The sequence below is a fragment of the Hippichthys cyanospilos genome, chromosome 1 (genome assembly GCF_059441005.1).
Source record: "Hippichthys cyanospilos isolate Australia breed blue-spotted pipefish chromosome 1, RoL_Hcya_1.0, whole genome shotgun sequence".
Classification (NCBI taxonomy): Eukaryota; Metazoa; Chordata; class Actinopteri; order Syngnathiformes; family Syngnathidae; genus Hippichthys; species Hippichthys cyanospilos.
The window spans coordinates 12,571,166-12,587,054 of record NC_142369.1 but is presented as its reverse complement, the minus strand read 5'-3'; the positions used below and the strand labels follow the sequence as shown (position 1 = coordinate 12,587,054).

Here is a 15,889-nt window from a genome sequence, read left to right as displayed (position 1 = left end):
TTTTTTCATTGCTGACAGTTTGACCGCTGCTCAACGGAATGTTGCAAAAATCCCAGGAAAATCAACCTAATAAATCCTATTAAAATGCACCTCAAAAATTGTAATTATAATGATTTTATATGGTCCAAAATTTGGGCAATGATTATTTTTGTACACAAAATCTCGCACGTCCAGCTACAATCACATAGAAGTGTCAGAATCATCGCATTTGGAACATTTACGTGTTAATCCTTAGCTGGAAATTTCAGCTCCCTTGTGGGTTTTTTCCCCATTGTTTATTTTATGATGTCATAGAAAGGAATTTCCGTAATATTGTAACATAATGCCACATGGGTTAAACAGGCATTAAAATGTTTTATATTAATAATTACATTTTGAGTCATAGTATGCTGCTGTTGGGTTTTTTTATTTTTATTTTCATCAGTCGTCCAAGTTTTGGACGATACATTTTGCCTGCACAGTGTACCTCCCCAAGTGTGCGACCAAATCCTGTGCAGAAATTAGCCTGGAATCCTGTGCAGTAATTTTGTCTGTTTTATTTGTCAGGTGTGCGGGAGAATCTCCATTTTTTTTTTTTTCAGGAGGGAGGAAGAGGTCGACGAGGATAATCAAGAGCGTCACGAGTGGGAACTTTAACAGGAACTACGCACACACAGGACACACACACTCACACACACTTGTGTCACTGCACTGGAAACACTATGTAAAGTTTCAAGTCCTTATTCGAATAATGAATTCTAATAATCATGATTACGCATTTGTATACAGTATGTCATTTGTACCATGAAAACGATGGATGCCAGTGGTTTCTAGTTTAAGGACTTTTGTTTTTATTACGGAAGCATGCACCCCAGTGGCTATTAAGTGGAACGTTATCCGTCAATATACAGTTGTTTTTGTAATTTGCTTCTTATGTTGGCCATGATGCTTGCACTCGGATCCATCATGTCTTTGGGTGCTTTATATTTGAATGTGATTTCTTTTGTTTTTGTGAGGGTTAGGGGGTGAGCTTAGGCCAGTGTCGTCACGTGAAAAGTGATGAATATTTTTAACATGTAATAGGTGAATGCGTCATGTGCCAAACAAAAAAAAAAAACGCCCAAAACAAAGCATCCATCATAAGAGTTTAATATATTTGAAGAAATAACTGAACATAATGTGTTTTTCTCATCTTTGACCCATAGGTAAAAATTGTGAGTTTATAGTCAAGTTTTTTTTGTTTTTTTTGTCCAGGTTCTTTTTATTTTATTTTTTTAATATTTATATTTGATCAAAGTGTCATTTAAAAGGACATGACACCATTTTTAAAGGGAGCACTTTATCCTCGTGTTGTCGCTTTAGTTTAGCAAATGTTAGTCACTTCTACAGCGCAGCGACTGCCAATCTAATACGCCTCATTTTTGCCCATCGTTTTCTTCTTTTCGCTTCTTCAAACGTTTTAGGGGACTATTTTCATTTGCAAGCTTCCTGTTCATTTCGCGGCAGGACCTCAGTGGTCCAATTGCATCGCCACCCCCGACCCCCACAAAAAAAAAACAACAAAAAAAAAGCAAAAGAACTATCAGCATGTACAGTCCAAGCGTGTTGTTCTTTCTTGATGTGTTTACAGTATAAGGCTCACATTGGCTGTGTTAGGAATCATTCACTTTATGCCCTTGAATTTTCATAGATCCCTAAAAGTCTGATAAGTCTAAATCCCTGTGATTGGGGAGTAGGAAATTCTCTCGTTTATTCCCTATATGGAAACTTTATTGAACTAATTAAGGGACTATCTAGGACCACTAGATGTTCAAAAGCGTTTTTTTTTTTTTTTTTTTTTTACCCAAACCGTTTAGTGTTGATTTTTGAAAAAAATATTGATCGCATTTTATCCTGACAGTTATAGTCAACCTTTTGGCTAATCTGTATCTATTTTTTGGGCATTTAAACTGCTTACTATATATAACATATAGCTATTTTTGTCTCCAGATAATCTAATGCAGATGAATATATAAAGTGATGATTTTGTACTGAGGGAAGTCACGGTCACCAGTCAAGCACAAAAGCACAGCTTCCCATCCTTACCACTTGACGGTGGTGCGTTCGCTTGCTATCTATTTTTCTCGTGTTTTCTACCTTGCAAAGCTTGTGTACCCCCCCCCATTTTTCTCCTGTGCAATACGGTGACGCTTTTGTGCAATTTTGTTGTATTCTGCTGTACTACTTTTCTGCTGTTTCTTGGACAACTTGTGCTAAAAGGTGTTCTCAATAAAATGGCAACATTGACATAGAAAGTTTCTACTGCTCTCTGCTGCCAATGTTCATCAGATTACAACGTACTGTTATTTGAAAGCAGAACATTTTTATAGTTGAGTTTTTCCCAAAATTGATCATTACACTTTACAAAAACATGTTTTTGTTTTTGTCATGTTTTTAAAAACTGTTAGACTAATATATGCATGCAACAAATATTCATAGCATTTGTTATATTGGTATATTTTATGAATCAAAGAAAATTACGAGTGCAGTACATATATACATATCATATATTTTACACATTGATAATAAATTAAAAATTGGGGAGTTTGATTTCCCTTCATTTGGGTCCCACAGATACAGTATGTATATATACACACACACACACACCAGTTTGTACAGCCATACTTGTGAGGACATCCATTGACAATGCATTTTCTAGTCCCCGACCTTAACCTTTTTTTTTTTGTGGACAAATATTTAATAATATTATTTTTTTATAACAGATCCCTTCTATGATCTAAAAGAGGACACTTGATTATTGTTTTGTGGATCAGTACAAATGAAGTTTGAAAAGTTCTCAAGTTTAATCAAACACTGATGACATGTTTGAAGTCGAACCAAAAATACTTTGCCCTGTTTACTTGGCTGAAAATATATTTCACAGGGGGTACTTCACTGAAAAAAGGTTGAGAAGCACTGCTCTAAAAGCAAGTCAAAAAAAGGTCTGAACAAGTGAGGACCGGCCTAAATATCCTCACTTCTCCAAAATGTCCTCACTAGTACAGTATAGTAGTACAATACATATACTGTACTTATGGATATGTATAGTGAAGCCTCCTGAGACGCAGCCTATCCATTTGCGTCCACTTTAGTGGACATTTGTTTTTGGTTCATATCTTTGGACTCGTTCGCCCTTCCCTGCTAAGTCTTAGTGTGCTCATTCGAGGACATGCCATGGTCTCATGTTTTGGTGAGACGAAATGGACACAAATACATCGAATGTGTCTCCGTAGGATATAAATATACAGAAAATCAGCCTCCAAGTAAACAAAAACAAAGTGTTAAAAATGTTACAACTAAACACTTTCAGCGGTACTTTATACAAATTGTATTCCTCATCTCAAAGAAAAGTTGTTGAATGATTTCACACAATAACATTTTATGAGGATCGTGCCAAAAGTGCAGAAGAAGAAGTTCATGGCAATTTGACGAGCCTCTCGCTGGCTTCCCACAGCTTCTTGGCCACGCCGGCGTCACGGGCGAACGGTCGCAGGGGAACGGCTTTGCAGTCCACAAAGTATCCACCGCCCTGATTGGCCGCTTCGTCCGAAACGGCGCAGTAGACCACGGTCTGCGCGCCCGCCTCGCAGGACACGAAGAACATCCACATGAGAACCCGCATTAAAGCTCGGAACAAAAAGGAATAGTGGCATGTCCAATCGCTCTGCACGAAGCCTGGAGACAAAAAAAAATAAAACGAGGATTAGTGTGCGAATTATGTTATTTTTAAACATGGGACGAGACAAACATCCCTCGAGACGTCTAACGAGATTGAGACAACGAGGCGGGATGAGATTTTGGCAAAATGTGTATATAAAATGCCTAAATGTTTCAGTTTTCTTTTTACTGAGCCGACCAAGACAATCATCAATTAGCTTGCAAATATAAACGTAAAACAGGTGAGGTTAGGTGAAAAACAGTTACAAACAAAAAAAGAGTATTTTTGGGGGGGACAAACAACCTTTTCCATTTAAGTTTAAAATGAGAATTTTCAACAGTTTATTTTTTAATAAGTGACGTCAGACTTACAGTAGACACATTTGAGTCAGTCAGGTTTGTTTTAAAGTGATCAATAGCAACTGCAACCGTGTCAGGATGTCAGTATCAAGTTTTGATTTAATTTTTCTGTCTCTGACAAGCAATCCGACTGCTCTCAGCAGCACTTCGGCATTGCTTTCTAGCAGCTAATTTATGCTAAAGATGCTGAACTAAACACTGGCAACAGGCGCCGAATAATAAAATGTCAGTGCAATTAAATTGTTTTTTTTTTAGTTGTGATTTCATAACGTATTTTTGTTTTTTGTATTGGGATTGGCAATGCATCTCATTTAGGGAGGCAGGAAGTTTTTGTGCAGTCGTTGCGACATGCGTTTCCAGGAAGAACTTCAAAATAAAAGCATCCCCAAGGCGATTTGGTATGCTAGCATTTATTTGGCCTCCTCAACACATTTGGTGATCTGTTTTACTGTCATGGGTACTCCATTGCACTTGTGGCCAAACAAGTTAAAAAAAAAAAACCAAAAAAAAATCCAAATCTCTCGTGCTGTGCAGCCACGAGAAATCTCACGGCGTTTGAATCCCCATCAAACGAGATCTGATCCCATCCCGAGGTATTTTCGTTACTTTTATAGAAGCGCGCCTCACCAGGGTGTACGGCGTAGGAGGTGACTCCCTTTCCTTGCATGAGGCGAGCCAGCTCGTGGCTGAAGTAGACGTTGGCCAGCTTGCTGCGACAGTAGGTGAAGAAGGGCAGCAGGTTGTAGTTGAGGTCCTGGAAGTCCAGCTTCTGGTACTTGTAGCTGGAGCAGGTGAGCGTGATCACGCGGCTGGGGGCGCACTCCTTCAGGCGGCCCAGCAGCAAGTTGGTGAGCAGGAAGTGGCCCAGGTGGTTGACGCCCAAGCACATGCTGAAACCGTCGTCCGTCCAGTCCAGGACACCCGGCATGGCTGAAAGAGGAAGGCATTTATTGATGGTTTTTTTGCCTTCACTTTTAGATTTAAATCCCAGGTCACTTTCGGGACGTCAACGCTCCTTGGCAATGCGCCCACCTGCGTTATTGATCAAGATGTCAAGCCTGTTCTCCCGCTGAAGGAAGCTCTTGCAGAAATGGCGCACCGAACGCAGGTTGGCCAGGTCCAGCTCCATGCGGACCACCGCCAGGCTACGACTGCGCAGCTTGATCTCTCGCACGGCTTTCTCCGCCCTGTCCGCGTCTCGGCAGGCAACAACCACGCGGGCGCCCCTCATGGCCAACGCCACGGCCGTCTCCTTGCCGATGCCCGAGCTCCCGCCTGCGAAGTGCACAATCGGTTGTATTTCAGAAAAGAGAAATGTTTGAAAACAAGCAACTCTAAAAGGTTAAATATAATAACACCACAAGTAAACTCGTAAAAGTACTGCATTGAATTGTGTGCAGGGAAGCTACAAGTAGTGTCATGATAAAATGTAAATGAAAAAATGGAAAGTAAAGCAATTTAAAAAGGTCAACATTTTGCTAAGAACGTAGTTACTTAGAAAAACAGTTTGATCTGTGTCAGTAAAGCAAAATGTTATTCGTTGTAGTGTGATAACCTTTTGGAAATGCATTATATGTCGGAACATTTCACTCTATAAAAAAAAGTGTGATTTGTTGTTATTACAATTTGTTCAGTTTAAAAATGAACAAAATCATGCATTTTACGATTCTATCAACGAAAACAATCCAGAAATATCATCTATATTAAAAATGAACAAATCGCGTGACATTATATGATCTTTATCAATGAAAACAATAAAATAATGTAAAAGTCTAACAATCTCGCTAAGAAACCTGTAATGTACAAAGTTTGATAAAAATGGGCGTGATGAATCGAACCCGGAAGTTTAATTACCAGTAATGAGAACCGTTTTTCCGTCCAGTCGTTTGGCATCCGCGCAGTACCGTCTCTTTTTCATCCATTTCAAGAGAAAAAAGACGGCCAAAGAGGCGACTACAGTGGCAAGAAGGTACATTTGGACAAAAATGACATAAAATCAAAGAAGCTAATTACATGGGCTAGCCTGACATGTTAGCTTGCAAGCACACGAGACACAAGAAAACTCCTTCTTCCTCCACTGTTTTGCTACTTATCTGTGCATTTTCCGGATGTAATATGTTGGGAATTAAACGGCTCTAAATAGTTTAAATGATTATTTTTGAATTCATCCTCATCGGACGACGACTGATGGCGTGTAGATGAAAGTGCGCATGCGTCGCTGCCGTGCCGCAATGTATCGTGGGAGATGGTGTTGTCTTGTCATTATTCCTTTGCTCTGCCAAACATTTTGCGACGAAAAGCTTTACCTTTTCCGTCAAATATTAATGAAATGGACTCAGAAACAATGCAAAAAAATGAAATTGTGAACGTTAAACGTGAACCCACTTTTCATGGCCACCTGTAGAGCGGAATAAGAATATATATATATATATATATATATATATATATATATATATATATATATATATATATATATATATATATATATATATATATATATTTGTGTGTGTGTGTGTGTTTATGTGTGCCTGAAAAAGCCAAGCAAAGGTCGAAAAAATCTTTAAAAGGCATGAAATTCAGTATGTCAGTAAATACAGTATGTCCTTAAAAATTGATTTAATTTCCATTATTTACACGTTCCAACCACTAGATGGTAGTATTTCACCCTAATTTTCTTCCATTTGCCGTCTCATAAAGTACAAAAGTCACCGAAATTCTTCGACTGCAAATTTAAACAATAAGGGAACCACGAGAAAAATTATTTTTGTGTTGCACAGGGAGATCCTTCGTGTGATCCCCCCCACCCCACCCACGCACACACACACAATGCAAAAACAACTTTCCATTTTTTTTAATGTAGTCTTAAGGGAAAATATGTATCCATTCATCCATCTATCTCTGGTGCCTATCCCAGCGGTCTTTGGTGACGTACACCCTGAATCAGTTTCTAACCAATTGCTGGGTAGACGAACAAGCATACACGCGCACACCTAACGACAATTTAGCATGTCAAACATTACAGAACCTATCATGCATATTTTTAGAATGTGGAAGCAGGCAAGGGGAGAACATGGAAACTCCACACAGTAAGGCCGGAGCCGGAATCAAACCCACGACCTCTGCATTATGAATTTTATTAATATCCCCAAACATTAATATCCCCAAAATACAGTTTTTAAAAAATGTAGTCATGGGTCTAATAATGAGTAATTATATTACACTGCTTGAACCGCGTTTGTTAGGAGGATGTCATTTTCGCTTCCATCTTTGTGCCACAGATAACTTGAAGAAGAACTTGGCAAACATAGCGCAGTTGTACGTTTGGGAAGTGTGGCCTCTCTGAGATGCCGTAGCGCACTTGTTTTGCTTAGTTCACCACCAGATGGCACTAAATTCTACACATTGTCACTTTAGAAGCGTTGAAATTTTTTCAAGGAGAAAAAAAAAAATCGTAATTTTACAAGAATAAGTCATACATGGATCAGATTTTGGCCTGAAATGAAAAAAAAAGTGTCCTTAATAAGAATACTGCTGTTTTAGTCCCCAAGAAAGGGCTTTATTCCTGTCTCATTTTTTGGCCCTCCCCTCATAATCATATTCCATGTACTGTTCCCCCTGACAACACGCGACAGCTCGAGTTTAGCCAAATGAAATGTAGCGACATCTGCATCCACCCACTCAGCCTGCCGGCTCCGGGGACCGGCAGCACCAGCGCAGACTCCCGGTGTGGAGGAAGCTGAGTCTAATCACGGGCGACGTCCTTATCTCTTCTGTTCTGCATATTCATAACGAACCGCCACGGCGTCTGCATGCTCAATGAGCCCGCCTCAATGTGCCATCCAGTCGCTTTGACTTGGTTTTCAGAATGAAGGAAAGAAAGATTTTACAGGATTAACGACGCAGTTTATTTTCTGGGATAAAAATATCGCTCTGCAAAAATCTCGTAAATCCATTGTTTTTCTCAATGTAATGGCGATAACTTTTATCAACACTAGAATTTTAATTATTTGAATTCCTTTTTTGTCACCTGCCTAAGTAGCGAAGGCTTTTCACCTTAGGGTGCAGATTTTACAGCAATTTGTCATTTATATTTCTTTAAATTTTTTTAAGAGTAATGGAGAGTCCCAAATGGATACTTTGTTATGACGGCTAAAGTGCTGAAATAACTGATTACTCTAAGTAACTAAAGTAATTTATTAATTTACCTAACTCATCAAATACTCAATTTCAAAAATAATCAGTTACTTTTAGAAACAGAGGACCACAAGAACCACTTGAAAAAAAAAATATTTTGGATATTTCTTTGATTTACAGAATGATTTGATGACATTTTATTTTTCATTGCACTGTATGTATTGCATAACATTTTTACTAACTAGCCTACATACAACTATTGTTGTTTATTGATTATTTAGTGCAGGGGTGTCATACTCTTTTTAGCTTGCGGGCCATATAAAGGAAAATCTAACCTTAAGTAGGCCGGACCAAATTATGGGATACCTTTATATATTTAAAACAACAACTTCAAATTTATTATTCTTGAACACAACATCACAATTAATCATAAACATGAACATTACAATTCATCTTGAAACATTGAAAGTTTTGCATTTATTTTTATACTCATTTTTATACTTTACATGACAAAATTATCCCGCGAGCTGAATGAAACCTGTTTGCGGGCCAGAAGCGGCTCGTGAGCCGTATGTTTAAAACCCCTGGTTTAGTGGTTAAAAAAAACTGTCGGGTTTGTGTCGATTTTTTTTTTTTTTGTGAATAACACTGGTTCGAGTCATGAGTTCTTGAAGTTTTAAACTCAATGAAAACTTTCAGTCTGATGTTTGAAATTCTGACACGGTAGCCCGGTGCTGCGTAGAATGCAAATATTTCAAGATGATATCAAATGTTTTTGTGCGATAGGAGTGAAAGCTGAGGGCGCAGAGGGAGGTTCACTAAAACACTTTTTGGAATTGCGATAGTGACGCTTGCTCGCAGATGTTTACAGAAGGTAAACATGGAATGAAGGACGTGATCATCTTCACTTTTCAAGTGCGGTTGTTTTGCAATCGAGAAGTTCGCTTTTCATATTCTGTCAAGGACTTAAAATAACCCTGATGTGGCAAGTTTAATGGTCACTTAAAAATGTACCATATTGTTCCGGCGTGTTCATCCCAATGGGGTGTGACATTTGGGAGCACTTACATGCATGGAAAAAGAAAAAGAAATGCTTCTAAAGACAGTTTTGTCCAAAAAGACACAGGAATTCAGCCAATTAGACACATCCGTTTCCTGAAGTTTTTTTTATTTTGAAAATTAACCCACAGAGCCACTTTCAATCCGGAAATTGGTAGCTATCTTGAATAGACCCAGAATAGTTGCAGGTTATTTTTAAGCAGGCATTTTTGAATCTTTTTGAACATTTATGGTCCCCTCCATGAGCCGCCACCTTACCGCGGTGGAAGGGTTTGCATGTCCACGTGGGGGGACGGGTCCTGACTGTTGTTTGTGCTCCATGTTCAAACGTAAGCTTGTCCATGCGCGCATTTGGCATCAGGACATCCTTGGCCACAGTACAGGATCAACTTTGTGGTCATCAGATTTGCAGGTGCATGTTTTGGACACTCGTGTGAAGACGGTGTGTTTGCTCTGATGGTGGGGAACGATGCTTGGCAGACTTGGCAGACCCAGAGGTATCATGGGGGTCTGCGGAGTCCTCTGTCAGAAGGAGTTTCAACTCCCACCTCCGGCAGAATTTCGGCCACGTCCCGGGGGATGTGTGGGACATTGAATCCGAGTGGACCACGTTCCACGCCTCCATTGATTGGAGGCTGATTGGAATTGCGACCTCAAGCTGGTTGGTGTCTGTGTCGGCGCCCCTGAACCCGTTGGTGGACACCAATGTTGAGGGGATTCCGTCAAGATGAAGAAGTAGTCCTATCGGGACCATGGCCCTCAGTTGGAAAATGGTGGTCTTGCTCTAAGTGGAGGAGTTCAATTATCTCGGGGTCTTGTTCACAAGTGAAGGTAGGCTGGAACAGGAGAGCGCCAGGTGGATCGGTGCAGCGTCCGCTGTAATGCGGACGCATTATGTCTGTATGACTTCTTTTTTCGAAAGCCCTTTGAGACTTCGGTGATTCAGGGCTATACAAATAAAATTTAATCGATTGATCGATAATGCAGACTCCCTACCGGCCTGTCGTGGTAAAGAAAAAGCTGAGCTGAAAAGCGAAGCTCTCTATTTACGGGTCGATATACGTTCCTGCCCTCACCTTTGAGCTAAGACCAACGTGTCCTTTGGATGTTTTGAAAATTCACCCCCCAAAGGCGATTCAATCAGCGGTAAGAAATTGAGTATGCATGTTAATCATGAGTTGACCCATGAAAAAATTCAAAAGGCTACGCCTCAAGTTACACAACTCGCCATAAAAGGCAAAAGTCTAATAAGTGAACTCCACAGAGTCGGATCTTGATGTAAAGGAAAACACTAACAGTCCGTATAGCTTCGTGGCTTTCAAAAGTGATTAATCGCTTGTTGGAAATGTGATCTGGTTGTTATCTGGTGCCTCGCTCCAGGTCTTTCCCGCCTATTTCCTCTCCCGCTGGCAGCCTTCATGTTGTGCCAACAAAGAGCAAGGCATTCCACCGGCATATTTGATACCCCTGCGCGGCCCGGACCTGTAAGTCACACTCGTAATTTTCCTTTTGTGAGCGTATCACACACAACGGTAGCGCCGGCACGTTTGCCGGCCGCGTAGCTCCCGGGCCTCGCTGGCTAATTAAAGGCTTGTTTTCACATCGACCGGGCCCGGGACGCTAGAGGTGATGAAGCGCACCTGTACCCTCTCGTGGCCTGTGGGTCTCACATGAACCGTGCATGGGAAAAATCGAAAACATTCTTTAAGTGTGAGCCGTCCCGCCCAGAAGACCCTCAAACATGTGCAGGCACATTGAATCATCTGAGACATCGTATGTATGGTACAGTACAAAATATCCAAGGGGGTCTTAGAGAAAAATCTGATAAATTAATAGTTTTTGGAAGAAAATAGTTGTATTTGCAGAAAAAACGCAGAGGCTTCAGAAAAAGGTGCTTTTTTTTTAATGGTAAATTCCATCCATCCCTCCAATCTGAACTGGTTGCCAGCCAATTGCAGGGCACACAGAGACAAAAAAAATATTTACGCACCCAATTACGCCTAGGGACAATTGTATTTCCAATACACCTGCAATGCGTGTGGGAGGAAGCCGGAGTGCCAGGAGAGAACCCACACAGGCCCGGGGAGAACATGCAAACTCCACACAGGTAGGCCAGAGCAAAGTGGATTTGAACTCAGGTCCCTCAACTGTGAGTGGATTTGCTAACCACTGTATCACCAAGCTGCCCTCATTTGTGTAAAATAAGTGAAATAGTCAAAGGAAAAATATAAACATAAACAGGTTTTTTTTGCAATGTTCAGACAGAATCAAAGCTTAACTTAGAATCAGTATAATATTCTGGCATGTTTGTTTTTTTAAATGTAATTTTCAGATACCAGCTTTTAAAAAGATTTTAGCGAAAGGAAAAAAAAAAGCTACATTCGATTAAAAAAAAACACTTAAAAAAAGGATTTTATATTTAGAAAGACAAATTATACTTTCAAGGATAATAGTTGCAATCTTTCAAAGAGAAAAATGTTCGGCAAATAAAGTTGTATCTTATGAAGATCAGATTGACTAGAGAGAATAGAGTTGTAAGTTTAAGAGAGGAAAAACAAGTTTTCTCTCGAAACACTACCCTTGACATTTTATGACATAGGAATTTGCCTTTTTAAAGCAGCTCTACACTACAAGGCACATCTTTAAGAGGCGATATTCACGTTAAACGACTCATATGGAAGAAAGATGAATTGTGTGGAAAGTTGCCTTTGTGATAAGATGAGAATGAGGGAGTGTGTACGTGTGTGTGCGCGCGTGTGTATACACGTGTGTGCACGCGCAGCGGGTCTTTCCTGACGACGTGCCGCATGGCAAGGGGTGCTTTCCTCATGCAGGTTTCCTCTGCAGGTTTGAACAAGTCCGCTGGTGGCTCCCCACAGAAACATCAAGACAGCAACGGTATGCGTGTGCGTTTCAAAAAAAAAAATCTCGAGTGAGACGAGTAGGAGGTGAAGATGTCTCAAATCATTTCCAAAGAGGGTTGAAGGAGGAAGCCCGTTCAGCAAATCAGCTTGCGAAATAAAATGAATCGTGACTTCGTAGGATCAATGTCACACTGTCACTTTTCATTAACACTTTGGACACGTTATTAAATTAAAAACGCACATTTCAGAACACCTAGGATTAGTTTGGATTTGGAACCCGTAGAAACTGTCACAATCTCAAAACAAGTCTGTTAGATTAACACTGAAAGCTTATATTTGAACAAGCAGCACGTTAAGCCATGTAACAATAATAACAACGAAATATTTACAACTCGTTTGTTTTCTTTATCTTCTGACAGACACAACAAATTAGCACGCTATACTGCCTCCAGTGGCCGAAGCGTGCAGAATTGAAGTCATTTAACGCCAGTCATTTCCAGACCCTATTTAACCCTAGCTTGTAAAAATTTGAAAAGGAAATAAATACTTACTTGGGAATAAATGTATGGACTGAAAAGACATTTAGAAATGTCTCTAGGATTGAATGAGTTGAATATCGTACGTAAATCTTGAGTACAATGCTGGTAACTTTTCTTTCTCAACACAACAAATTACATTCAAATGTAACAATGCTCATTTTATTTCAGTCAAATTGAGTCTCAGTAATTTTAGCCAACAAAGTCGTCAAATTGGCAACTCAAGTCATGTCGTGGGAGAAGCGACACTATTACCCACTTGACCCCGTGTCCCCTTGCTGTTTTTGTTTTTCTTTTCAAGCCACAAATCTTTCTTGGCAAGTGACTGGTATAAAGATCATCCCGGCCGTCAGCGCTCACGTTGCATTTGGAGCGCATATGTGCTGCACAGTGAGTCAAAGCTTTATGTTGAAAGTCTGCCCTTTTCTTCAACTCATGGCTGAGTTCATCGAAAAGCCTTTGAAGCCTGCTTCACAGTCCACATTTGGACATTTTTGGGGTGGCCGACACTAAACCACACCCCCATTTTTTTATTTTGTCGGTAAACAATGCCTGCACATTCGGGAACTGATCCCAATTAGGATTTCGAAGTGTTTACCAAACTTTATTCAGTCACAGAACCGGGCACATCACCACCTCATATATATATATATATATATATATATATATATATATATATATATATATATATATATATATATATATATATATATATATATATATATATATATATATATATATATATATATATATATATATATATATATATATATATATATATATATATATATATATATGTGTGTGTGTGTGTGTGTGTGTGTGTGTGTGTGTGTGTGTGTGTGTGTGTGTGTGTGTGTGTGTGGCCACCAGGGGGCGACACTAAGGACCTGATTCATTGGTCCATGGCAGAAGTCAAATTGACGTCAGTGGCATGTCCCATATATGACCCTTGGCTTCTGTGCTGTTTTTTTTCTGTCCCTTCCAAGTAAATGGCTCCAGACGTAAACATTTGGTTCGACGTTACCACCCCCCTCCCAACTAACCCCCTCTCAACCTTCTTTGAGGCCGCGCTTCATCCCCTGAGGCCCCTCCGTCCATGCACCGTGCAGTCTGATTTTACACGCTGTCACAACGGGCTTTTTACCGCAGAGCTGAGGTACTGGCTCCGGCCGCACAGATGTTTCTCGCGGAGCGGCGCAGGAAGCCATTAAAGAACAAATCAGTCATGCTCCACAAGAAGGAAAAATATAAATTCACTGCAGCCTCGTGGAAACTTGTTCCATTTGCAGATAAAAGAAAATGTAAATGGACAAATGCGTGAAAGGTACTGACATGGAATGTGGAGGGGTGAAGTTGACTCCTAAATCTTATGGCTTCGGTTGTAGTTTTTCCACGTCGGTACCATTCACAGCGACTCGGACACACAGCCACCTTCTGCTTCCTCGAAAACAGAGTAATTCAGAAGTTGACGTCAACCACCTCATTTGTTGCTGATGCTAGTCAGATTGAAAAGCAACAAGGGAAATCAAGGATTTGATGGTTAATGTGAAAGGGGCTACAAAGCCAAAGCAGTCTTGCCTCTGATACTACCTCAGAAGCCGGGAAATCTACGGGTCGACTTCAAACCCTCCAGTCAGTCATTACCTTTCACAAAGAACAGTGACGTGTGACTGGCAGCGTCAAAGGGGCTACAAAGTTGTTGTCCCGCTTCTGACACTACCCCCAAAGACAGGAAATTTGCGGGTCAACTTCAGCTCATCCTTTGTGTGTGACTAACCTTTCACACAGAACACTGACCTGAAAAAGCCTGTTTGGGAATGCAACAAAAACATTTTTTAAACCTCTGAGAGTACCCCCAGATAAATTTACTGGTCAACTTCAACCCCTCCATTCTTTGTCAGTACCTTTAACACCATAGAGTGGCGCACTTTCACACAGGCAAACCAGGGAATGAATTCACCATCCCCGCCCATGTTACATTTCTGATATCTATGTCTGAACCTGGGAAATCGGTGGCCCAACTTCAACGCCCACATTTTGGTACCTTCCACACAGGATGTTAACTCATGGGTGTAAGGGGTACACAGCCACCATACTTCCTCCAAAGCCAGGAAATGTGCAGGTACAGCTGCACAAATACGATTTCTATTTCTTCCTTGTTTTTTTTTTTATGTTTGGATGTCTGCACTCATTATAGCATTTGCTGCATCAAAGGCAGCATGTAACACTTGGGTAAGATTTGAACCTGGAATAGATCGTCTGATATGAAAAAGCCTCAGCGGTAATTGGGCGTGTCAGAAGATTTATGATATCACCTGTGTGTTCAAGAACAGGTGTGGGAATTCCCACAGTCTGCACATTCCCACAGCCATTTTATTCTGGGCCTCGGGAGCGAGGAAAAAAAATTGGCACGGGCCCCTTAAGTAATCAAGTACTTAACGAGGCAGATTATTTTTTTTTACAGGCTTTTATTTTTTGGTCACTGTTCTTTGTGAAAGTTACTGACACAGAATTGGGGCCAGAAGCCACCACGCAAATTTCGAAGTTAATAGTGAGAGTGACAGGTATAATGGTGGCTGTACATCCCCTTTCACACTACTTGTTAAAGTGCAATTTTTCCTTTGTCATTGTTTTGTGTGAAAGGTACAGCAACTGCATGTAGTTAAGTTGCATCAGGAATTTCCAGATTTCTGAGGTAGTACAAAAGTTGTAAGAGAAGTTGCACAGAGGCTTTATTTATTTATTTATTTATTTATTTATTTATTTATTTATTTATTATCCTATACTTCCTCAGTTGCTGTTTTGTGTGAAAGGCACAGAAAAGGAACGGGGAGTAATGTTGACGTTTCGAGGTAGTATCAGAGATATAACAGGACTATAGCTCTTTAGTCCCTGTCGATGCAGTTTTTCTTCATTATTTTCCCGTGTGAAGGGGACCAAAGTCTGAGTTATCCCAAAAATTTGACTTCAGTTGACGTGTGAACAGACCGGTGGCGGTATTATAGCGCGTGTACATCAAGCAGCCTCCACAGGGAGAAGAATATGACCAGAGGGGGTGCGGTGAGGGATGGCCTTCATTAAGGATCTTAATTCCTCATGCCTGTGAAAGCTGAGAGGCAGGCCGGTCTCAACAACTCGTGTGGTTTTGTTTGAAAGATCCTAACAGTACCATACACGCAGTCCAATGGCAAGTAATGTACTATGAAGTTCAGGGATAAAAGGGAGAATGAGAAAGCCTTTGAAGTGCAATTCTTCTTAGTC

General features: G+C 40.4%; 2 protein-coding genes across 21 annotated transcripts in view; one reads left to right on the top strand and one right to left on the bottom strand.

The window, feature by feature from the left end:
- Positions 1–2,273, top strand: part of camk2b1 (calcium/calmodulin-dependent protein kinase (CaM kinase) II beta 1) — a 42,733-nt gene extending 40,460 nt beyond the window's left edge. For all 20 annotated transcript variants that reach the window (XM_088418596.1, XM_088418562.1, XM_088418544.1 and 17 more), the window contains one exon: positions 547–2,273. The gene's annotated coding sequence lies outside the window, so the exon portion shown is untranslated. The remainder of the gene's footprint in view (positions 1–546) is intronic.
- Positions 2,274–2,459: 186 nt separating this feature from the next.
- On the bottom strand, positions 2,460–6,250 carry LOC148429261 (retinol dehydrogenase 14). The gene is made up of 4 exons (XM_088418604.1): positions 5,890–6,250; positions 5,068–5,310; positions 4,663–4,965; positions 2,460–3,693 (listed from the first exon to the last, which is right to left on the bottom strand). The coding sequence occupies exons 1-4, from the start codon at positions 6,008–6,010 to the stop codon at positions 3,434–3,436; spliced, it is 927 nt and encodes a 308-aa protein (XP_088274730.1). The 5' UTR covers positions 6,011–6,250; the 3' UTR covers positions 2,460–3,433.
- Positions 6,251–15,889: the final 9,639 nt, after the last annotated feature.